Source organism: Crotalus tigris, unplaced genomic scaffold (assembly GCF_016545835.1).
Source record: "Crotalus tigris isolate CLP2741 ecotype Arizona unplaced genomic scaffold, ASM1654583v1 scf7180000020326.198739, whole genome shotgun sequence".
Classification (NCBI taxonomy): Eukaryota; Metazoa; Chordata; class Lepidosauria; order Squamata; family Viperidae; genus Crotalus; species Crotalus tigris.
Window position 1 is genome coordinate 166,185 of NW_024097966.1, and position 25,875 is coordinate 192,059.

The following is a 25,875-nucleotide window of genomic DNA, read 5'->3' on the forward strand; positions in this document are numbered from 1 at the left end:
CTATTGAAAACCTCAAGTGATGGAGAACATTGTCGTTTAACAGGAAGTTTTTAAGAAGAGAGTGGACAACCATTTGTCTGAAATGGTTTAGGGTTTCCTGCCTGAGCAGGGGTTGGACTAGAAGACCCACATACACACACATATGTGGCCCAGAGAAACAACATAGTTTAGTTTGAACATATACATATACATGGCGAAAAAAAATGAATCTTGTGAATTTACCAAACAGATGGCAAAGGAACAAAGCTGTTACAGCATCTGGTAGTCCTGTTATAGATACTTCAAAACCTCCTCCCAGAGGGGAGCAACAGAAACACACTGTGAAGTGGGTGCTAACAATGCTTTGAGCTCTAAGCACATAGTGTTTATAAGCAGTGTCCTGATTAACGGGAAGCGGGCTTCCTATAATCTTCTCAACTGTCCTCACCACCCTCTATGGACCTTCTACCTGAGGCACTGCTGTCACCAAACCAAACAGTGATGAAGTTTGTTAAGATGCTCTCAATTGTGCCTCTGTAAAAAGTGGCCAGGACAGAAGAAAGATGTGCTTTCCTCATCCAACGCAGGAAATGCAGACGCTGGTTTGCCTGCTTCATTAAGGATGATGTGTGGAGATACCAATGCAGATTGTTAGTTATCTGCATCCCCAAATACTTACCATTGACTATATGTACTGTTGATCTAGCTTCTTCCATTGGATTTGCTTGTGGGAAACTGGCTGGGAAGGTTGCAAACGGCAATCACATGAATCCGGGATGCTACAACCTGCATACATACTGTTGGCAAGCAATTTTGATCACACGACCATAGAGATGTTGCAATGGTTGTGAGCGTAAGAACAAGTTGTAAGTCACTTTTTTCAGTGCTGAAAAACTATGAACAATCCTTAGAAGAATGGCTGGAGAATTCTGGGATTTTAAATACACCCAGCTAAAAGTTCCGGAAGCTGAGAAACACTGACCTAAATGCTTATAGATATTGTAGCTTAGTAGAGGCATAAAAAACAGGAATTTAGGAACTAAAGAACTTCTATTTTTAAACTTTTTATTTTTGTCATTGTTTGTCTCTTTTTTCTTTAATATGCACAAACAGTAAGTGACAATTCAAGAGAAATCTTAGTTAACAATATAAAGCTTAAGACAAAAACCTTTGTTGTTTAACAAACAGTTGGATGTATTTTCCAGTTTATTAATGCCACATTTAGCTTTGGATGTAAAATTTACACAACTTTATGCTTATCCACACTGCCATTTCAGAAATCATAGTTAACACTGAAATAAACTTCTTTCTCTTTAAAGGTTTATGTTATCCAAAACAGTGTTAATAATCTCTAGTCAATAATGTATACATACCACTGTACCCAAATAATGTAATGTAGTACTTGTATTTATAATACAATAAAACATTTTTTAAAGAGGAAGAAATTGTTACCGTATATGCCGGCGTATAAGGCGACCCGGCGTATAAGACGACCCCCGTCTTTGGCACCGAGTCGCATTCCTAGAGCATCGTCTTATACGTCGGAAACTACCAGTATTTCCGGCATCTAAGACGACCCCCGACTTCGGTGCCGATTTTAACGCTTGTGGAAGTCGCCTTATACACCGGCATATACGATAATCAATTACAGCAGGGGTGTCAAACTCAATTTCATTGAGGGCTGCATCAGCATTGTGGTGGCCTTCGGGAGGCCGGGTGGGTGTGGCCAGGGTGGGTGCGGCCTACTGGGTGGACGTGGATGGAGTGGGTGTGGCCTACTGGGTGGGCATGGCCAGCTCTACATCGTTCGCGTCAAGGGTGCCTGTGGGGGTCTGTGGGGGCCTGGGCAGAAATGGGACAGATCTGAGGGTCTCTGGCAGAAGGGGGTGGGACCAGGGCAAGCGCCAAGGCATGGTGCATTTCTTCATTCCTCACAAAGGGTGACACCTCCCCAGCATGCACCCAGGCTGACACGGCAGGGGCTGGTTCCTCGCTGTTTCCAGACAGCCTTGTGGAGCTAAGACTGAAAATGTTTCAGCATAGATGGCCACCACAAAATTGTACATTGGCTCCCGCCCGGCCTGGGCCACGGCCATGGCAGAGGGGGCCGTTCCCTCACTGTTTCCAGGATGGCTTCGCAGGCCACATGAAACCACTTTGCGGGCCGCGTCCGGCCCCCGGGCCTTGTGTTTGACATTTCTGAATTACAGCATACCATTCTCTGGTTCATATCTTACTTGCAAAATTTCCTGTAATTTCTGACTTTCTTAAAAATATTGTTTTCCCTTTCTTGCTAATTTCCCTCTATTTATCAACCTGACTGAGGCATTTTTCTTGCCCTATCTTGCTTGAAGGTTGAAAGACCATATCAAATCGTTCTTTAGCATTCCTGTCTCTGAAGTTTTCACTTCCGTTTTTCCTGGCTATTTTCTTTTTCAAAATGTGAAAAAGTAATCAAAATGTGCAGTAACACCACACTACATATCAAATATTTCTCCCTTGACTTTTCATTTTATGCAAAATTCCTCTTTCTGCACTCCAAGTATCCAGATGGCTTCTCCTGCGTCGATTCTTTTGTTTCACATATTTTCTACCTGGCTACACCTTGAATTTAGATTCTATCCCGTGTGGATTCTTTGGTGCATCATATAATGGCCGCTCTGACAAAAGCTCTTTCCACACTCCGGACACTGATATAGCTTCTCCCCTGTGTGAATTCTTTTGTGGGTCATAAGGCTGCTATGCTGACTGAAGTTTTTCCCACAGTCCGTGCATTCAAAAGGTTTCTCCCCAGTGTGGGTCCTTTCGTGACAAGCAAGGGCGCTGTTGTCCCTAAAGCTCTTTCCACACTCCAGACAACAATATGGCTTCTCCCCTGTGTGGATTCTTTTGTGGGTCATTAGGCTGCTGTTATGACTGAAACTTTTTCCACAGTCCAAGCACTCAAAAGGTTTCTCCCCGGTGTGGATCATTTCGTGACGAGTAAGTGCGCTGTTTTGACTAAAGCTCTTCCCACACTCCAGACAGTGATATGGCTTTTCCCCTGTGTGGATTCTTTTGTGGGTCATTAGGCTGCTGTTATGACTGAAACTCTTTCCACAGTCCAAGCACTCAAAAGGTTTCTCCCCGGTGTGGATCATTTCGTGACGAGTAAGTCCGCTGTTTTGACTAAAGCTCTTCCCACACTCCAGACAGTGATATGGCTTTTCCCCTGTGTGGATTCTTTTGTGGGTCATTAGGCTGCGGTTATGACTGAAACTCTTTCCACAGTCCAAGCACTCAAAAGGTTTCTCCCCAGTGTGGGTCCTTTCGTGATAAGCAAGGGCGCTGTTGTCCCTAAAGCTCTTTCCACACTCCAGACAACAATATGGCTTCTCCCCTGTGTGGATTCTTTTGTGGGTCATTAGGCTGTTGTTATGACTGAAACTCTTTCCACAGTCCAAGCACTTAAAAGGTTTCTCCCCGGTGTGGGTCCTTTCGTGACGAGTAAGTGCGCTGTTCTGACTAAAGCTCTTCCCACACTCTAGACAGTGATATGGCTTTTCCCCTGTGTGGATTCTTTTGTGGGTCACCAGGCTACTATTCTGATTGAAGCTCTTGCCACAGTCCGTGCACCTAAAGGGCTTTTCTCCTGTGTGGATCCTTTTGTGATTCACAAGGTTACCCGTCATGGTGAAGCCCTTTCCACACTCCATACATTTAAATGGTTTCTCCCCCGTGTGGATTCTTTCATGGATCCTAAGTCTGCCTCCATTACAGAAGCCTTTTCCACAGTCTACGCACTTGTAGGGCTTCTCCCCGGTGTGGGCTATTTCGTGGCGAGAAAGCGCGCTTTTGTGACTAAAACTCTTGCCGCAGTCCATGCACCTAAAGGGCTTCTCCCCTGTGTGGATTCTTTCATGATTAATCAGATGACCCCTCACCGTGAAGCCCTTTCCGCACTCAGCACACTTAAATGGCCTCTCCCCGGTGTGCATTCTTTCGTGGATCCTGAACCGAGATCTCTTGCAGAAACTTTTTCCACAGTCCACACACACGTATGGTTTCTGCCCACTGCGGATTCCGCCGTGCTTCGCAAGGTCACTGCTCTCACCAACGCCCTCTCCACACTCTTCGCTCGTGGTGACGTGGTCTTCTGCACCTCCCGATGGGTCCGAAGTCGGTCTTCCATTTATTTCGCAGGTTTTTTCCTGACCGTTTGATTCCTCTTGATTGGCAAACGTCTCTTTATCCGCTTCATTTTGGGCTGCTGGCAAGAGTGCCACTCTCTCCTCCTTATCATTTTCTGTCTCCTGTTCACAGGCAGCTTTAGAAAACAAAGAAAAAGAGGAAGAAAAAAAAATATTCTGAGCAGAAACAGAGGCTGGCATTAAGTTTACCACAAAAATAAGCTGTATGCACACGGAAGAAGGACCTATCCTGAAACCATAAAATGCTATGTGGGATGTCTATGGAGGTCATAACTGTCCCAAAGAAGCCTTTTCACGAGGCAACTGGACTTTGTTTTTCCTTTGAAGACGTTTCGCTTCTCATCCAAGAAGCTTCTTCAGCTCTGACTGGATGGTGGGGGAATGGAAGGATTTATACTCCTTGCAGACAGCTGGTCATTTGCCTTCTTTTTGGTCGTTGAGGCCACTTGGAGGTTTACCTGTGTCCTCAGGGTCACCTGAGTAGTGCAAATGGGTGTGGAGCCTTCTAGACTGAAAGGAAACAGCCAAGGGAAGGAAAACATTCTGCAGCCATTTGCACTAATCAGGTGACTCTGAGGACACAGGTAAAACCACAAGTGGCCTCAACGACTCTCTAAAAGAAGGCAAATGACCAGCTATCTGCAAGGAGCATAAATCCTTCCATTCCACCATCCAGTCAGAGCTGAAGAAGCTTCTTGGATGAGAAGCGAAACGTCTTCAAAGAAAATCAAGAAAACCCAGTTGCCTGTGAAAAAGCATCTTTTAGGATGTTATGTGTGATGGGGAGGGTCAACGTTTTTTCTTTCATAATGCACAGCTTAGGCAAGCAGACAGTTGCAGAAAATTTCTACAGAAAAAATGTTTAAACTCCTTAGAATTACCGGCTAGCTACATGGAGGTGTTTTAAAAAACCATAAAAACAGACACAGCAGGTAGATAGAAAAACAGTAGGGGGAAGTTCTTCTAGGTTTGGCAGAAGAGGTTGGCTTGTCTGCCTAAACAAAGATTGGAACTCATCATCTCCCAGGTTCTAGTCCATAACCTATGTTGGTCATAGTCATGGATGAACTACGGTGTGACCTGATTGATAGGAGCATGGCCCTCTATGTCAAGACTAGTATTGTTTTCCCACTTTGGAACAAGTGGAGTGACACTGGCATAGTGAGGCTACTTCACCCAAAACAGCTGATGGCTTCTCCCAGTGGCTTCATGTAGATGTTAAAGAGGAGTGGAGGCAAGAAAAGGCCAGAATTCGCTGAGTCTACTGAGTCCAGGACAATATGAATTTTGGCTCTTGATGGGGCTGTCCTTCTTTAGAGGTTAGCTCCCAACTGGATGAGCAAAGGGAAGCTTTGGGAAGGAGGGTCTTTCCCAATCTCCACCTGGTGTGCAAACAACAGCTTTACCCAAATGAGGATGCACCGAGGACAATCACTCGTGCCCTTTTCATTTCCCTAATTTGACCTACCTGGAGCTGCCCTTTAAGACCACTTGGAAATGGCAGCTTCTTCACGATCTAGGCGCACAATAGGCGCAACAGGACTTGCCACATGAAACCACTACCTGGACATCTATCCATGTGTACCATTCAAAAGGATGCTCAATACCCATAAATCCTGATCTGGCTTAGGACCAGTACAGTGTAAAGGCCACCTGTCCAGCCCAGAGGATTGGGGAACTCCTGCTCCACCTGTTGCATCTTGCAGGAGATCAGGGAACACCTGCAAGGTGCAACAGGATGGGGGTTCAGGGGCAGGCATCCTTTTTGGGACTCACCTGTTTTTAGAACAGCTTACTTTCTGCCCCACTGAGATATGGGTTGCTCCCATTCTCAAGGCCTTCTGAAAACGTCTTAAACCTTATCTAGAAGGGTTGTTTTTTTTTTGCCATCAATAAGTTTGCAACCATCAACCTGAGAACGTTTTACTAATGTGCATTGTGTTTTATGTTGCATTATCGACTCGGAATGTTGTGTATCACCTAGACTCCTAGTAGATTGAGGTGATGAATGTCACATAAAGAAGGAAACTAAGCAGATAAGCGGAATGTCTTCTTCCATCTGGAAGATGTTCTCCAAATACTTCTGATTACAAAGGTATTCCACAAATGAAGCCAACGCAGAACAAGGGAGGGGCCCTTACCCAGAGCTGTCACATTTTGGGAATTTTCCAGCATGACTTCCCTGTGCAAAGCTTTTTGGTTAGAATCCAGAATCTCCCATTCCTCCTCCACAAAATACACAGCCACTTCCTCAAAAGACACAGAACCCTGAAAGAGGAAAACAAAAATTCTTTAAGAGAAGTCCCAGGAGGAAGGAATCTGAGCGGCAGATACACACACACACACACACACACACACACACACACACACACACACACGAAATAGCTATTCTAGTCTCCCATTTAACTCTTTAACTCTTTGTCAACAAAAAAGAAATTTGTGTATGTATGTATGTATATATGTAGATCTTTGGTTATTCGGGTTTTCTCCCGCGTAAAATTGGAAGTGTCTTGGCAACGTTTCGATGAAGTTCCATTCGTCATCTTCAGGCTGGTGTTTTCAGCTTCGTGGAGCAATGTGTGGTCTTAGCTGTTTCTTCCTTTTAACTGCCAGTGGGGGTATGAACTGATTGGGTGGGAGCTTGGCTGTGTTCTGATTGGGTAGAGGTGTGTTCTGATTGGTTAGGGGCTTGGCTGTGCTCTGATTGGCTGGGGGGGGTTGGCTGTGCTCTGATTGGCTGGGGGAGTGTTCTGTTTGGTTGTGCTCAGGTTAGTCTGAGTTGCAGGGGGGTTTAAGATTTTGGGCTGCCTTGCTATTTTTTGGCTTTGCGTTCGTGGTCGTGCCTCATCTTCATGGAGGGTGTCAGTTTGCTTCATGTATGGATTGGAGGGGTTTAAAGTGGCTAATGATGCAGCTGTGGTCTGGCTTCTGGTTTGTGGTTGTGCCTCATCATCGTGTGGCTTTGGGTTTGCTTTTTGCGTGGATGTGTGGTGGTGACATCCTGTGTGGTTTTTGTGAGTGTGGGTCTGGTGTCATTTTTTGTGTTAGGGAGTCGTTTGTTAATAAGGGCGGGTTTCCAAATAGCTGGTAGGTGGGAGGTATTTCCAAATGGCTGGTAGGCGGGAGGTATGTATATATGTTAAATTTGGATTGCTAACAAAGAGTTAAAGGGAAGCTGATATGGCTATTTCGAGCTCCTTAGCCCTCATCAGCCAGCTATACCCTTCTGAGATTCGAACCTGCTGCTTGCATATTAGGCAGCTGTGTTGACCTTTAAGCCACAAGCTCTTTCTCACTTTTATTTATGATGCACCCCTCAGCCCAAATATGGGAAGAAGAAATCTTTTTTTATATATATATCTCCTCCCCTGTCTCTTTCCTCCCTGACACAGCTGACAAAATGAGAAAGAGCCTGTGGCTTAAAGGTCGAAATAGCTATATCAGTTTCCTTTTAACTCTTTGTTAGCAATCCAAATTTAACACAACAATGATTGTCGCAGTAGCGACTGCTGCCTGTGGATAGCCCCTAGATGGGGGCTGATACAGGCAAAAGATTTCTTCTTCCCATATTTGGGCTGACCGGGTGCATCATTAAAAAACACATACATACATACATACATACATACATACATACATACATACATCATAAACAAAGCTGTTTAATCTACAAAAATACTGAGCTTTCGTCGGCCACACTGCCGACATCATCAGAGTATAAAATGCTGCCTCTGCGCCTTGACTCTCGATTGGGTCATTGGTCCGCTCATTAGCATGGCTGTTCTTAAAGGGGCTGTTTCTGAAGTTGCTCTCCCCCCTCTGATCATGACTGATATCATTCTGCCTGACCAATTTCATTTCTTGTTCATATCCTTCCCAAATCCCTTATGACAGAAGATGTTTAACACTACTTGAAGAATTTTAACACAGCAAATTTGCCCCATATAATACTAATTGCTAAGCTGATCTGCTTATGAGCATGTTTAAAGCTTAATGCTTAATGCTTATTCACTGATATAAGGAGCCGAGGTGGCGCAGCAGTTAGAGTGCAGTACTGCAGGCCACTTTAGCTGACTGTGTTCAGCAGGTCAGCGGTTCAAATCTCACCGGCTCAAAGTTGACTCAGCCTTCCATCCCACACACACACATATACATATACATATATACATATATACACTGCTTACTGGTGTACACCGCTTAGAGAGTGCTTGCACTTAAAGCGGTATATAAGTCTCATAAATAAATAAATAAATAAATAAATAACTTAATTTGACAGAAAGCATGAGCATTAGAACAATAAACTATAAGTAAGAGTAAAAAAATGTTTCCTGGGGGGGGGGGGTTGGCTATTTTATAGCTGACGAGAAACAAGAAAGGGGAAAAAAATCATTTCATTTCCATCAATAAACTACTGGTCTATTAAATTAAATCTTGATTGCATTAGCTTCCCATGCTAAAAAGCAACCTTTGTGTTAATTTCCATGGCAGGGATTTGGGACCACCCCTGTCCCCCAAACTCTCTCCTGTTATGAAGAATCTTCCCCTACCTGAGATGGAGATGCTGTTTCTGCTTCATCACAAACGGGAGATGTTTCAGGGATAACCACCAATGCCTTTCCATTCCCTACAAGCAAGAAAAAGGTGTTGGAAATGGAATATTTTAAAGCCGTGTGAATGTCCTGTGGGGAGCTTTATCATCCTATCAAACCTCATTCCTGTCTGCTGACAAAATATCTGACTGTCAAAGAAGTTCATGAAAGAAAGCAGCGATGGATCCATTGCTTCTGTAGCGTTACCTCCTCAGAGGCCGCCAGAAACCAGGCCCTCCCAGCCCCAGCCCCCTTTGCCAGGCCCTGCAGTAGTGTTCTCTAGGGGTTGATAAGATGTCTCTTCCAGCCGGAGCTCATGCAGAATTAGTAGGTAGCCGGCTCTTGTCGTCAAGGAGGGGCTTCCAGGGACGAAAATAACCAGTCACAATAGTCAATGCTATTCTGATATCCAACAGCCCAAGGCCGATATAGCAGCAGGAATGAAAGATTCCTCAGCAATCGTTCAGAGTCAAATGGGATGGAGGAAAACCCCGGCTCCAGACGGTAGTAGAAACAACAACAGTCAGTGTGTGTAGCAATAGCTCGTCCTCCAGGGCAGCTCCTCCACAATGTCTAAAACCTGTACCAGCAGCAATAGTCACAGTCCAAATAGCCTCCAGGCTTTGCAGCAACAATAGCCACCACCAGTCTCTCCTCTCCTTCTGTTGCTTCTTCTTCAGTCAGGTTTCAGCGTCAAAGCCCTCCCCCCCTTATCTTTATTGTTAAAATCTGAGGCTAGGAGCCTCAACCAACTCCTTTCTATGTACTCTCTCTCTTGCCTCCGTTTGAGATATCCTCCTTACGAAGGAAGCAACAGGCCCCGGCCCTTTCCTTTCCTTCCCTTTTCTATCTTTTCTTCCGCCCACGCCGGCCACACCCCAAGCCAGCAGCAGCTGTCCTAATGTGGGAAAGAAATAGAATAACATAGAATAAAGAAGAATAAAGTATAATAATAATAATAATGAAAAATCACTAAAAGCAAAAAATCATGTGTCTGCATAATCTCTGAAAGAAAGCAGTGTTAGCCAAAAGCTGTATTAACAGTACGTGAATGACCTAATGCATATTTAGAAACATTGTATAAAAGCAAAAACTGCCTTCATTGTATTCCCATGAGAAATGGACCTAAACGTGTGAGAAACTATCTGAATGTTACACAAAGTTGATTCCATATACAATATAAGATTCCATCTATGCTTCCTTTGTTCCTGAGAAAAAGAAACCTATAAAGCTTTAGTTTAGACCCTCCCCCTTGTTCAGAAATTTGCTGATTGTTAAGTCACTTCTGAACCTTTTGCGCAAAAATAAAGATCTCTCTTTCACCCATGGAATTTCGTAAAAGCCCTTTATTTTTTAAGGCTTTATTTTTCCACAAGATTTATGGCGACTCCGCCGGGACATTTTTAAGGGCTTTTAAGAAAAAGGATTTAACCTTCCAAGACGGATTGCCCTGGTGGGCCCCCCCCTCTCCTAAACGACGACAGCTCCAAAAGCCGGCTCCGTAGCTCTTGACTACAAGGAGACCTCGACGGAAGGAAAGGGAATTAACCCATCAGCGAAGCATTCCTGTCTAAGGATCCGTGAGGGTGACAGACAGATCTTAAATCAACAAAGGAGTCTGGAAAACGCCTGCAGGCAAGTATTGTAAAACAGGGGAAACCTGATCCCTTTTGGATCGGAAGAAGGGATTGATCACCCCTTAGAAGGCAAGATTTGTCCTTAAGCCTTCAATAGGCAGGATTGTGTGGGAGGTTAAACCATTGTAGCTCATGCTGAGTGATCAATGGTAGTGTATTAGAGAGATGGGTGGGAAAAAGTCAAAGGAGAGCGTTGACCAGACGCCACTCCAGTGCATGTTAAAGAATTTCAAAAAGGGTTTTTCTAGGGATTATGGAGATCCAAAACCAAATCCAGCCATGTTAAAAAGATTCTGTGAATCTGAGTGGACTGCCCTGGGCGTAGGGTGGCCAAAAATGGGATCGGCGAATCCCGAACTCGTTGCACGGGTTCATCAAATTGTGACTGGAAATGGATATTGGGACCAGTACCCCTACATTGACCAGTGGAAAATCAACATTGCAGAAAAACCAAGATGGTTAGCAAAATGTCAGATAGAATGTGCAAAGATATATTTGGCAAGCCAAAAAGCCAACCCTCAAACAAAAGCTAAGATTTTCAGCCAGGAAGATAGGGAGGAAATTGCCAGACCACCCCCCTACGTTCCTAGAAGAGAAGAAGGGAGAATAAATCAGCAAATTCCACTCCCTCTGCCTGAAAGAGAAGCCCAATTTCAGCCAGAAGCCGGCAAGGAAGGAAAATTAGCAACAGCTGGATCCCTTCAAGAGACAGATAAAAGCTTGAATAACTTTGAAAATGAAAGCAAGACATCAGTTTCTAGCCACACCAGGAGCAAGTTAGAAATAAAAACAGAAGAAAATATTGCCCCTCTAAGAGAGGTGTTGGTTCCTGGACCAGATAACACTAATATTTCAATGCTTCAATATGTTCCTAACGTGACAGGGAGGAGGAACGCAAATCAGATCAAAAAGAAAAAAGAAAGTTGAAATGTTAGCCATGGCATTGGGCGGAACATGCCTAGGACCCAATCAGTGTGCCATCTGTAAACAAGAAGGACACTTGCAAAGGGAGTGCCCCCAGAGGAATGGCCAACCCAGGGGACAATCTCGCCAGTATGGAAGAGGAAGAGGATTTAGAGGGACTTTCCAGAGAGGCTTCAGAAAGAGCTTCAAAGGAAGAGGGCATCCAGTTTATCCCAATCAGACAGAGGAAAGAGAAGAAAACATGATCGGCTTAGCTGACATGGAATGGGAAGACTGAAGAGGACAGGGTTCTATCGCCCACCCCCAGAGCCAATTGTTAAAATAAGGGTGGGAGGACAGGTTGTCCCGATGCTAGTTGACACGGGAGCCACCAGATCTGTCCTAAATAAATCTATTGGCAAGCAATCAAATCCTTATGGTAGCCGTATATTTAAAAATTCACCAACGTGCTTTAGTCAAGCCCTAGCCCAAGATCTTGCTTATCTAAAGTTATTCAGACAAGAGGATTGTTGCCTTCAATATGTCGATGATGTCTTAGTAACTGGCCAAAGCAGGGAGGATTGCTTTGAAAACACGTCCAGACTGCTCCACTTGTTACAAGACTGTGGTTATAGAGCATCCAAAAAGAAAGCACAATTAATTCAAGAGACTGTAATGTATTTAGGCTATGAACTTTCACAAGGACAAAGAACTTTGGGCCCCCAGAGAAAGCAAGCTGTGTTACAGATTACCATCCCACAAACAAAACAGGAAGTTAGAGCCTTTTTGGGAATTACAGGCTTTTGTAGAATTTGGATTCCTAACTTCGCTCTCACAGCTAAATCATTGTACCAAGCTTTAAGGGGACCAGAAAAAGAACCTCTGTTGTGGCAAGAGGAACAAACCCAAGCAATGAGACAATTGCAACAGGCTCTCACCACAGCCCCCACCCTAGGACTACCTGATATATCTAAGCCATTTTCACTTTATGTGGATGTAAGACAAAATGTGGCTTTAGGGGTCCTTACCCAAAAACAGGGAAGTTGGAACCGCCCTGTCGCTTATCTGTCAAAACACCTGGACATTTCTTCACAAGGTTGGCCCCAATGTTTAAAAATTCTAGCAGCAGTTATGCTATTACTGCAGGAGGCAAACAAGTTAACCTTTTCAGCTCCAGTGACTGTTTATACTAGTCATGCCTTGCAGACAATCATTGACAATAAAGGACATTTATGGATAAGTAATCAACGAATGCATAAAATACAGGCTCTTTTATTAGAAAATCCACAAGTTACACTGCAACAATGCTCAACTTTAAACCCAGCAACTCTAATGCCAATTCCTGATTCAACCAAACCTGTTCATGACTGCATGCAAACAATAGAACTACAATATTCTTGCAGACCTGACCTTACAGACCAACCCTTGCATAATCCAGACTATCAATGGTTTACTGATGGTTCTAGCTTTATGGATAAAGGATGTAGATACTCTGGTTATGCAATAGTTTCTCAAACTTCTACTGTTGAGTCAGCACAGTTGCCTAGTTAAGCGAGGAGATAGAGTGTGGGTAAAGAAATGGAAATCAGATCCCTTGAGCCCAAGATGGAAAGGACCGTATACTGTTGTCATGTGTTCTCCTTTGGCAGTGAAAACCTTGGAAGGAAAGTCTTGGATCCATTGGAGTAGAGTGAAAGCAGCAGCACCTGCAGATCCGGTGACCTACAAGGTGGACAAGACTGACAAGCCTTTGGTATTGAAATTTACAAGAAATACAGCAACGGGTTCCCAAGACAGGGTGTGATCAACAACCTTGCTGAGACACCCCAGGAAGCTGTCTCTCTACGCACGGTGGAAGATATGAGGATTCTACATCTCGTAATATTTGTTAATTATTTAATATGCACACACATTCCTACACAAATCAGTACAATGGCTACACGAGAGGTCATAATGCAGAAACCCTCTAATAAAGAATTATTGAGTAGCACACACCAAGAAAGAGCAGAAACACAGGGAAACCAAGGTTGTCAAAACTGTATCAAAACTACAAAACAAGGAAACCAGATAACCAAGACTTTGATTTACCATACAGTTAAACCAGAAGGGTGCCAAGATAGTTCTCCTGACTCTTGTACATACAATAGAACTACATATAAAGTTTGTAGAAAAGGTGTCCAATATCAGTGTTATAACCCGAAGTCTGATCCTGATCGTTGGGCCTTACAAATCAAAACACATAGAACAAGAACTAGCTATAAGGACCAGGCACTCTTAGGGATCTCCCAATGGAAATCCAATCCACACTCCAGTTTTAGCGTCACCTTTGATGTTTGCAAAGCAGCTAATTATTGGACTCCAACATATGGTTGCGGAGGGATCGGTAATATTCACAACTTTATCCCAAAACATAAGTACTTGTGCCCACCAGATGGATGTGCGGTCAAATGTAAGTGGTGGTCATGTATTAAGTGGCATACCCAAGACCCAAAAGAGATAGACCACATCTTGTTTGAAAAGAATGAAACAAAAGCAAATTCCTGTGGAACGGATAACTGTAATTTGGTGACTCTCACAGTCAAGAATGGCAGTTGGTTCCTAGAACAGAATAGGTGGGAAAGTAAGAAATGGATGTTTGGGATAGGAATAGATACAAATGGCTATGACCCAATGTCAGAAATAGAAGTCAAAATTATAACTGCAACCAAAAGACCAGAACAAAAATCATTATTTTGGTCATATTATGAGGAAATGGAGAACCTACATATTCCTGAAGTACCTAGACATGTAACCAATACCTTTGTTAAGTTAGCAGAAGACATTGCCCATACTTTAGGCGTGTCTGTTTTTTGTGTGTGGTGGAACAAACAAAGGTGGGAGAAAGGTGGCCATGGGAAGCACAAGAGTTAAATTATACCAAGGTACTGGAAATGTCTAAAAACAATAATTTAACCTATACAAATGGGAAAGATGGTGATTGGGGTCTCACTTCCAACTTGGTAGAACATGTATGTTACTCAAGAAACAAAACAGAATCTTGTGTAGCAGTAGGTGACCTCCTATGCACAGGGACATGGGAAGATGGTAACTGGTGGTCTGGAACCAATGAGACCACTGCTATGGATCCTGGAATTAACAAAGCTGCTATAACTATGAAGGTTTGTAGGCCTGAAAGTTTTGTTAATTCTAGGATGTATTTTAATTCCTTGCTTGATCCCCTGTCTTATAGCCATGATTCGGAGGATCTCAGAAAGTACAGCCCAATTAACAGCAAAACATGAAACAATGTTAGCCTTATGGGAATATAAAATGGTGCCTTCAAGAGATCCGGAATCAGAGGTAGGATAATGGAAGTTTAAGCTGGAAAACTTCCAAAAGGGGGGAGTAATGTGGGAAAGAAATAGAATAACATAGAATAAAGAAGAATAAAGAAGAATAAAGAATAATAATAATAATAATAATAATAATAATAATAATAATAATAATAATAATAATAATAATAATAATAATGAAAAATCACTAAAAGCAAAAAATCATGTGTCTGCATAATCTCTGAAAGAAAGCTGGGTTAACCAAAAGCTGTATTAACAGTACGTGAATGACCTAATGCATATTTAGAAACATTGTATAACAGTAAAAAACTGCCTTCATTGTATTCCCATGAGAAATGGACCTAAGGTGTGAGAAACTATCTGAATGTTACACAAAGTAGATTCCATATACAATGTAAGATTCCATCTATGCTTCCTTTGTTCCTGAGAAAAAGAAACCTATAAAGCTTTAGTTTTAGACCCTCCCCCTTGTTCAGAAATTTGCTGATTGTTAAGTCACTTCTGAACCTTTTTGCGCAAAAATAAAAATCTCTCTTTCACCTTCGGAATTTCGTAAAAGCCCTTTATTTTTTTAAGGCTTTATTTTTCCACAAGAGTCCCAATCTCTCCCTTCCTAACCAAGCTCCTGCAAACACTCTCAGACATCTTTGCTACACTTCTACTGTGCAAGATACCTTCACTTAATTTCACTTATACTGAATTTCGTTGCGAGTTACCCAAGGACAATAAAGTTATTCTATTCCAGGGGTAGGCAACCTCGTCTCTTTTATGACTCACGGACTTCAACTCCCAGAATTCCGGAGTCAGCATAGCTGTTCTATTCTTCACTTACATTGGGAGGTGACCTGAGTTGGATCCTCCTCAGACATCTTCCCAAAGAGCTGCTCCTGAGAAGAAGTGGACACATCTTCCCTTTCTTTGGTTTGTGTCGAGACCATCCCCGTCAATGCTTCTGGCACCTGAAACACCGGACAGAAGGGGGGGGGGAATGGAGTAGCTGTGATGAAGACACACAGAGTAGATGGAATTCTTTTCTGTCCCTAACCTTGAAGCTTCCTCTCTCCATCCTTGGGGTGGAATTGGGCTTGGGTTTCCCCTTGTTCCTGTAGAACAGAGTTCCCTTTCCGGGTTGGCGGCCTGGAGGGAAGAGGGGACGGTTTTATGGGAGGGGCAGGAGCGTGCGCATGCACGGTGCATGCGGACAAGCACCCGTGGCTTGCGAGAGTGGGGCCAAGAGCACTTGTGATGCTTGCACGAGTGAGGCCGAGTGCCCCTGTGTGTCAATGCTGCAAATATTGTATATTCTTGCTTTTGACAATATGCAGAATTGTCTGGTAAATATGGGGTTGATAAAGAGCCGGAACCACAACACTGTGATGCTCACGCGAGTCAGGCCCTGAATGGCCACAATGCTCGTGAAAGTGGGACCCAAGCACCCACAACCCTCGCACGAGTCAGGCCTAGAGCACCTGTAACGTGCACGAGTGGGACTGTGCACACACACACAGGCACACACACGGGTGTGCACCAGCCAGCCACTCACACGGCCCGGTTGTGAATAGGCCATGTACCAGAAGTGGGCCACAGCTCACAGCTGCAGAACAATAATGGAGTTCTAGCATTGGGAGGCATCTTGGAGGTCTTTTACTCCACTCCTCAAACATGCCAGATAAATATGGAAGAACAGTTGCAAGAATTGGGTAGGGCCAGTCTAGACAATAAAAGGACTAGGGGTGATACGATAGCAGTATTCCAGCATTTGAGGGGTTGCCACAAAGATGAGGGGGTCAAATTATTTTCCAAAGCACCAGAAGGCAGGACAAGAAACAAGGGATGGAAACTAATCAAGGAGAGAACGAACCTAGAACTAAGGAGGAATTTCCTGACTGTGAGAGCAATTAATCAGTGGAACGACTTGTCTCCTGAAGTTGTGGGTGCTTCATCCCGGGAAGTTTTTAAGAAGAGACTGGACAGCTACTTGTCTGAAATGGCATAGGTTCTCCTGCTTGAGCACAGGGTTGGACTAGAAGACCTCCAAGGCCCCTTCCAGCTCTATTCTGATTGATTGAAATGGCTGCCCAGACCTTGACTTGGAAACTACCAGTATAGAAGCATGCACCTCTCCAGGGGACAGGCTATCCCTGTGGTGGCGAACCTATGGCACGCGTGCCACAGGTGGTGCGCAGAGCCCTTTCTGTGGGCACGCGCACCGTCGCCCCAGTCCTGGGCCTTCAGCTGGGTTTTATAAAACCTTTTTGCTTTAGGCCTCCGCCGCCGTGTGCAAAAAAAAGAGGTTCAGTCAATCAATCAATTTCAACTTCTCGCGGGAAAAAAAAAGATCTCGCAAAGTTGGAATTGATTGAACTTTTTAGTCCTACACCAATGGTGGCGAACCTATGGCATGGGTGCCAGAGGCGGCACTCAGAGCCCTCTCTGTGGGCACACGCGCCGTTGCCCCAGTCCTAGGCCTTCAGCTGGGTTTTATGAAACCTTTTCACTTTAGGCCTCTGCCGTGTACAAAAAAAAAAGGTTCAATCAATCAGTCAATTTCAAGTTCTCGTGGGAAAAAAAAGATCTTGCAAAGTTGGAATTGATTGATTGAACTTTTTAGACCCACCCAGTCTGCTGTTACCACCGTAGCCACGCCCACCCAATGGGCCACACCCACCCAATGGGCCACTACGATGCATAAGTAAGTTTTGGGTTGCAGTTTGGGCACTTGGTCTCTAAAAGGTTCGCCATCACTGGGCTATCCCATATCTCTCAAAGGGATGAAATTCCTCCTTTATTTTGACTTTGTATCTCCCGTTGTAAAGATAGATATGAAGTATTCCTTGTCCCACAGAGAATCGATCCATACCCACCTGCCTTTGACAGCCCCTAAATTTTGGAAGGCTGCTGCCATGGTTCCCCAGCTCCTTCTCTTCTTCTGATGAAACATGTCCTGTTCTTTAGCTACTCTTTCTAGGATTTAAACTCTATCCCCTCAACCTTTGTTGTCCTTCACTGCCTGTTTCCAGTTTCTCAGCATTCTTCTTGCATTGTGTCAATCAAAGCTGGAGCCATGCAAGTATCCCAGGTATGATCTGACTGCTACAGTCATTTCTAGTTATCGACTATGGAAAACCCCATTTCTGCCCTCTCTGGATTCTGTCATACTACGAAGGGGAAGGGGAATGAGCAAAGGGGTTTTATGGCTCTCACTTCCTTCATTAAAACTTCAAAGGGACTGAACGTGGATCTCACCAAGAGGACTGACCATAACAATATGGCCATCACCTTTCATCTACTACTTTCTGAAGTCTCCCTTCTACCGGCCGTGAGGAAAAGGGGGTGGAAATGTAACGTCTGGGATTGTCGCTGGAAGGACGGTGGGGTAGGGGCTGCTTGGGAACACTTAAAACCTTGAATGGTAGGGCTTGGCCTCTCAGATCCTGTTAGAATGCCTGCAACCATCTTCTCTTAATAAAGATGCCTGTTGGAAGAGATATTCCAAGAGTTCTGCCTTCTTAATTGCTGACTCCTGCTTAATTTGTGAACTACCAGGACTTCAATATCTTTCTCCCAAGTACTCGTGCTGGGCCAGGTATTTCCTGTTCCGTAGCTGTGTGTCTGTTTCCTATCTAAGCGATGGGAGGGAAAAGTCAATTATAATCTTCTCATAGAGTGGTAAGGACAGTTGAGAAGATAATAGAAAGCCCACTTCCTGTGATTCAGGACACACTGCTTATAAGCGCTATGAGCTTAGAACTCGAAGCATTGTTAGAGACCTCACACACCCACTTTACAGTCTGTTTTTGTTGCTTCCTCTCTGGGAAGAAATTTTGAAGTATTTCTAGCAGGACTACCAGATGCTGTAACAGCTTTGTTACCTATGCCTTCCATCTGGTAAACTCGCAGGATTCGTACTTCTCGCCATGTATATGTATACATCCGAACTAGACTTGTGTTGTTTCTCTGGCCACATAGGTGTGTGTGTGTGTGTGTGTGTGTGTGTATGAGTAGTTTTTTGTGTGTGTGTGTGTGATATGTTTATGCAGTGTATATTGGAGGTGGTTACCCTTTGAGAACTGTATGCAACAAAATCTCATTTTAATGTATGCTAATTAGTGTACATTTAAAGTGATAATAAAGTTATTCTATTCTATTCTGTTCTATTTTATTTCTATTCTATTCTATTCTAATTCTATTCTATTCCTCTAGTCTATTCCTATTCTTATCTATATTCTATATTATATTCTATTCCTATTCTATTTTATTTCTATTCTATTCTAATTCTATTCTATTCCTCTAGTCTATTCCTATTCTTATCTATATTCTATATTCTATTCTATTCTTGTTCTGTTCTATTTTATTTCTATTCTACTATATTCTATTCTATTCTATTCTATTCTATTCTATTCTATTCTATTCTATTCTATTCTATTCTATTCCATTCTATTCCTCTAGTCTATTCCTATTCTTATCTATATTCTTTTATTCTATTCTATTCTATTCTATTCTATTCTAATTCTATTCTATTTTATTTCTATTCTATTCTATTCCTCTAGTCTATTCCTATTCTTATCTATATTCTATATTCTATTCTATTCTATTCTATTCTAATTCTATTCTATTCCTCTAGTGACTAGAGGAATAGAATTAGAATTAGAATAGAATAGAGAATAGAATATAGAATACAGATAAGAATATGAATAGACTAGAGTCTAGTCTATTCCTATTCTATTCTACATTCTACATTCTACATTCTATTCTATTCTATTCTTGTTCTGTTCCTGTTCTGTTCTATTCTACTCTATTCTATTTCTATTTCTATTCTATTTTATTCCTCTAGTCTATTCCTATTCTTATCTATATTCTGTATTCTATTCTATTCTATTTTATTTCTATTCTATTCCTCTAGCCTATTCCTATTCTTATCTATATTCTATATTCTATTATCTATTCCATTCTACTCCTATTCTATTCCTATTCTATTTTCTATTTGCCTGAAGTAATAAAAAGTGAAGCACTTCATAAAACAAGGGAATGTCTTGTTCTTCCTCCATGCCAAGATAAAATCTCATACCTGCTTCTCTACTTGCCCCTCATCTGTTGCTTGACTGAGGAGGAAGCCTTCGGCCAGGGCCACAGCCTGGGAACAAGTCTTCGCTCCACATTCCCTCACCCAGCTCTCCATCTCTGGGGGCAGGACAGCCAGAAACTCCTCCAAGACCACCATGTCCACCATCTGAGTTTTGGTGCTGCTTTCCGGCTTCAGCCATTGATGGCAAAGCTGATGCAGTTGGCTGCAAGCCTCTCTGGGCCCCTTCGCCTCCTGGTAGCAGAAATTCTTGAAGAACAAACGATGAACGTCAGAGCTGATGACATCCTCATGCAGGACCTTCGGCCTGGTACTTTCCCACAACACACTACCGGATCCACCCTGAAAGGCAGCAGGGCCTCTGGTGGCTTCCATTCCTGCTGGACACTCAACGTCCATTTTGTCTTTCTACTCCAGTGTAGTTTCCAACAGGGCAAAGGATCTCCCGCCTCTACAAAGTTACGTTCGCTTTTAGAGGCTGAATTGCACGAAGAGGCTGCAGATGACTCTCATAAGGACACGGGAGTCATTTATCTCCCAAAGCAAAGATCTGGTACGTGAAGGAAGATAGTCTAACAAAAAGAGAAAAATAATTCAAAACCACACAGGGTGACAGTCCCATCCAGATGATTAGTTGATTAGCCTCCAGTCCCCTAATCAACAAAGATGATTAGGGGACTGGGGGGCTAAAACATATAAGGAACGGTTTCTAAAATTGGGTATGTCTAGTTTAATGAAGAGAAGGACGAGGGGGGACATGATAGCAGTGTTCCAATATCTCAGGGGCTGCCACAAAGAAGAGGGAGTCAAGCTATTTTCCAAGGTGCCTGAAGGCAGAACAAGAAGGAACGGGTGGAAACTAACCAAAGAGAGAAGCAACCTAAAACTAAGGAGAAACTTCCTGACAGTTAGAACAATTAACCAGTGGAACAACCTGCCTCCAGAAGCAGTGAATGCTCCAACACTGGAAGTTTTTAAGAAGAGACTGGACAGCCATTTGTCCGAAATGGTATAGGGTTTCCTGCCTGAGCAGGGGGTTGGACTAGATGACCTCCAAGGTCCCTTCCAACTTTATCATTATTATTGTTATTAGATGCTTCAGCGCCATTTGATTATATAACAAGTAGCTTTGCAGAACCTGCAGCTTCTTTTTCTCCTGGTATGGAAGCAAAAACATACGAAAAACAGTTGCAGGAATTGGGTCTGGCTAGTCTAGAGACTGAAAATCAGGCTTGTCAGATGCTATATTTTTTCTATCCTGCTCTATGGAGTAGAGAGTCGGTCTCTGACAGAAGGCCACCTGAAGAGACTAGAACAGTGGTTCTCAACCTTTTTATACAGTGACCCCGGACATAAGCAGGCGGCGCGCATGCACGGCGCCGCCCCCTGCGCAGCAGGCATGCGCGGCGCCCCCCCCTGCACAGCACGCATGTGCGGGGCTGCCCCCTGCACGGCACGCATGCACGGGGGCGCCCCATGCACCGCCCCTGGGCAGCGCGCATGCGCGGCGGTGACCCATGCACGCTGCCCCTGCGTGCCGCGCATGCGCGGCGGTGGCACCATGCACGCTGCCCCTGCGCGGCGCACATGCGCGGCGGTGGCCCCTGCGCCGGCTGACAAAAAAAATGGCGGATCGCGTTGTTTGGCGACCCCCCGTGAAATGGTCGATCGACTCCAAATGGGGTCGTGACCCACAGGTTGAGAACCGCTGGACTAGAAGCATTTGAAATGTGGCTGTTAAGATAAGCTGAGTTGACAAGATCAGAAATGAGGAGGGGATCAGCCGCCTGGGATAGCCAAGCGAAATCATCAACACAATTAAAAAACAAAAGTTAGAATATTTTCAGACATATTGATGCGACATCCAGAAAAATACGGCAATACTCCATTTAATCCTCCAGGGAAAGATGGAAGGCAAATGAGGTCCAGGCAGAAGAAGAACATCGTGGCTTCAAAATCTAAGGGACTGGTTCGGACAAAACTCAGCAGCATTTTTTCATGCGGATGCTGATAAAAACAGGATCGCCAACAGGATTGCCAACGTCTGATAACGGATATGGCAACAACAACAACAAGTCTAGAGAAAAGAAGGACTAGGGGGGGGCATAATAGCAGTAAGGTAGTCCCTGACTTACAACGGTTCACTAGTGACCGTTCAAAGTTACTGTCAATGCTGCAAATATTGTATATTCTTGCTTTTGACAATATGCAGAACTGTCTGGTATTTATGGGGTTAATACAGAGCAGAAGGGGGGTGGAGGTAAAGCCTGGGAAAGAAAGAGGAAGGAAACCTTTGACTTTCACACTAATTGGATGTGACATATGACAGCTAATTTAGGGAGGGAACATGCTGATAATTTAACTGTTCAGAGGAAGAGAATTTAGAGCAGTGGTTCTCAACCTGTGGGTCGGGACCCCATTTGGGGTCGAACGACCATTTCACGGGGGTCACCAAACAATGCATTCCGCCATTTTTTTCCCCTTTTCCTTAGCTGTGCTACTCCCTTTTATTCTATTGGCTTTTGAAAGCCAATAGAATAGACTCTCTTGAATAGAGTCTAATTCTATTGGCTTTCAAAAGCCAATAGGAATTGTCCAGGCTGTCTCTGCCCTGCTGAGCCCGCCAAAAGTCCCATTCTGCAAACGGTGCTGCACCAGTTGAGTAGTCCTCGACTTACGACCGGCTGAGTAGTCCTCGACTTACGGCCGGTTGGGGGTCGCGGCATTAAAAAGGTTGAGAACCACTGCTCTAGAAAGAGTGCAGAGAATAACAACAAAGATGATTAGGGACCTGAAGGCTAACACATATAAGGAATGGTTGCTGGAACTGGGCATGGCTAGTTTAATGAAATGAAAGACCAGGGGCGACATGACAGCAGTCTTCCAATATTTGAGGGGCTGTCACAGAGAGGAGGGGGTCAACCTATTTTTCAAAGCACCTGAAGGCCAGACAAGGAACAATGGATGGAAACTGATCAAGGAGAGATTCAACCTAGAAATAAGGAGAAATTTTCTGACCGTGAGAACAATCAACCAATGGAACGGCTTTCCTTCCAAAGTTGTGGGTCATTCTCTGAGCTTGTAGCTTGCAGGATGAAGCTTCACCCTCCCCTACACCCGAGCTACAGATATTCTCCACTACAAGTAGTCCTTGACTTACGACCACAAATTTGAGCTCAAACTTCAGACGTTTGTTAAGTGAGTTGTTAAGTGAATCACTGCAGTGGATAAGTTAATAACCCGGTTGTTAAAGGGAACATGTCTTCCCCATTATCTTTCCTCGTCAGACGAGGATCACAAAAGGGGATCACATGATTTTGGGACCCAGTAATGGTCATAAGTATGAAAGAGTTGCCCAAACATCTGAATTTTTTTTATTTATAAATTTTATTGGTTTTTAAAACATAAATCACATAATAGTCGGTTAACAGTGTGTTTGCTTTAATGTGGAATAATGAACAATCACTAGACTAAGGATGTGTCTGCATAATTACTGGAATAGTGCTGTGTTAACAGTATGTGACTAATCTAATGCGCATTGCATTTGGATACAATGCATGTAGCAAATTCTCCATTGTATACCCGTGAGAAACGAATCTAATGTATTAGAATGTGTTTTCAAATGTGTATTCCTTTGTTCCCGAGAAAGAAAAAAAAGAAAGGTATAAAACTGAAGTCTGAACCCACCCTCAGGGTTCAGAATTGCTAGTTGCTACTGCTTCTGAACCTGCGCAATAAGTCTCTCTGCTGAAACCCTCTGGAATTCGTAAGAGTCCTTCGTTTTCCACAAGAGCTTAGTTTACATTTGTAAGAAAAGATCGTTAATAATTGATTTCTATCATTCGTAATCCACATATTCCAACAAATGTCTCTTTTTCTCTTAAATATTCTCTCTGGTGGGTCCCGTCATCTATATTCTAAATTTTCATTTAATATTTTCAATATGAATAAGAGAGTTCTTCCGTCTATTTTCCCCAGACCAATTGTACAATTTATTCCAGATTTCATAACAATCTGTTTCACTCTGAATTTTGATTACAGGGCCAGGGGGATGCTACCAAGTTTGCAACTGTGAAAAAATGGTCATAAGTTGCTTTTTTTCAGTGCCATTGTAACCTTGAATGGTCACTAAATGAACTGTTGTTAAGTCAAGGACTACCTGTCTTGCAAACTTGCAAGAAGAGATTGGACAACCATCTGTCTGGAATGATATAAGCCAGGGTCTCCGGCTTGAACAGAGTGGACTAGATGACCTTTAAGATCCCTTCCAACTCGGTTACTCTCTCCCTCTCTCTATCTCTCTCTCTCTCACACACACACACACACCTACCTGTTCCCTTCAGGTGGGAGGCACAGACTGGACCCTCCCTGGATTTTGTTCTCCATCAGCAGCATCCGAGATAAGGAAAAGGGCCACGTGGGGAAGCAGGGAGGTCGGGTCGGGGTTGGGGGGCAGCTAGCAAGGGTTAAGATTGTGGGAGGCGCTGAATCTCGTCCGGGGATCTGCAGCCCCTTCCCCTTTCCCACGCAGGGCTTCTCCCCCCCCCCCCCATTCCTATATTCTGCTGCTGGAGAGCAGAGGGGACCCTTTTTTCCCCACCCTTCCTAGATTTCCCGGAAAGACGCTTTAGTGCATTTGGGATTTGATTTCCACGAAGCTTTTCCGCGCGTGAAACTCACACTCGCGTCTCCGATCCCGGCAGAAACTTCCGCGCTTTCCCAGGCTCCAAATAGCTGAGCAGAAGGCGAACGAGCCCTCCTTCCTAGAGAGGCAAGACGCTCTGGACGATTTTTAACTCTACCTCTTGCCTAAGAAAAGATTCCCGGTTGGCGGAGCTTCCCACCAACCCACTCCAGGCGCATGCGCTGCTTATTTCTGAAGCTAGAGGCTGCCAGGACCAAGACTCTTAAGGGCAAACAGGGCGGAGTCGTCTTGTGTTAACAGGGCCTTACAGCCTTTTAGTTTTTACAGCTGCTGCTGCTGCTGCTCTGAAGGAATTGTGACTCCTTTTGTGGTTCTCAGGGTTGTTTCCATTTTTTTCCCCCTTTACTGGAAGAAAGCAAACGCTTCCAACAGGGAATTTTAAATGTCAACCAATCAAAATAGAGCTGGAAGGGACCTTGGAGGTCTTGTAGTCCAGCCCCTTGCTCAAGCAGGAGACCCTGTACCAGGTTGGGGAACCTTGGCTCTTTGATGACTCGTGGACTTCAACTCCCAGAATTCCTGAGCCAGCATGGCTAGATGGAGCCCCTTTATGACTCGTGGACTTCAACTCCCAGAATTCCTGAGCCAGCATGGCTAGATGGAGCCCCTTTATGACTCGTGGACTTCAACTCCCAGAATTCCTGAGCCATTGAAGTCCACAAGTCATAAAAGAGCCAAGGTTCCCCACCCCTGCCCTATATACCATTTCAGACAAGTGGCTGTGGAATTCTGGGAGTTGAAGGAAAGAGAAGGAATGATGAATCTCTTGCAGTAACTCCCCAGGAAAACAGCTTTTCCAACTTTATCCCTTAGCCAAGGCTGTCGGCTCTGTACTGAGGATTTATACATTATGAACTGACTTTATCTAAAATCCAGTGGATGTTAACAGGATCAACCATTGAAATCAGACAGTGGTGTTTCTGACTGTGGAGGAAATTTAAAAATAAAAATATATATGCTTTTAGTATTATCACGTAATCATATTTTATATTTTATAATTATCATTGTATAATCAATTGCCTGAGTAGATGCTTTGAGTATATAGGGAACATACAAGCCTCAGGTGGAGGAAGAGGGGAGAACAGGAGTTACCATGGGGCCCAGTGTGAGTCACTATCTAGGAATTGTTTTTAAGTACCTTCTGGTGCCTGGTACCTCTACTTGATCTTACAGGTGTAGAATATGGGAGACATCTCTCCTCTAGAATTGATATAGGATAGTAGGGGAGGGATCTTATTAGTATAATGTAAGCAAACAGGGGCAGAGATAATGTATTCTGTTTAGGCGCTTTTGATAGATTGTAACCTCCAAAGCCTAAGCCAATGAGGCCATGGGGGAGGGAATGGGGCATCACGATAGGATATTATAATAATATGTGATTTTGGAATTTGGGGTGTGGTTCAGTGCTTGGCTACATTGCATTGCCTTCCTGAATCCACCATGCTTTGCAAACCGTCATT

General features: G+C 43.8%; 1 protein-coding gene across 3 annotated transcripts; it reads right to left on the reverse strand.

Annotated features, from left to right (window-relative positions):
- Nucleotides 1-1,934: 1,934 nt before the first annotated feature.
- On the reverse strand, nucleotides 1,935-24,548 carry LOC120318624 (gastrula zinc finger protein XlCGF26.1-like). 3 transcript variants are annotated; one of them, XM_039366476.1, is made up of 6 exons: nucleotides 24,391-24,548; nucleotides 19,696-20,282; nucleotides 15,460-15,586; nucleotides 8,714-8,790; nucleotides 6,311-6,437; nucleotides 1,935-4,285 (listed from the first exon to the last, which is right to left on the reverse strand). In XM_039366476.1, the coding sequence occupies exons 2-6, from the start codon at nucleotides 20,107-20,109 to the stop codon at nucleotides 2,598-2,600; spliced, it is 2,433 nt and encodes an 810-aa protein (XP_039222410.1). In that variant the 5' UTR covers nucleotides 20,110-20,282; nucleotides 24,391-24,548; the 3' UTR covers nucleotides 1,935-2,597. The 3 variants fall into 3 exon arrangements, with proteins under 3 accessions (XP_039222410.1, XP_039222411.1, XP_039222412.1); XM_039366477.1 differs by lacking the exon at nucleotides 24,391-24,548 and adding an exon at nucleotides 24,041-24,201; XM_039366478.1 differs by lacking the exon at nucleotides 19,696-20,282.
- Nucleotides 24,549-25,875: the final 1,327 nt, after the last annotated feature.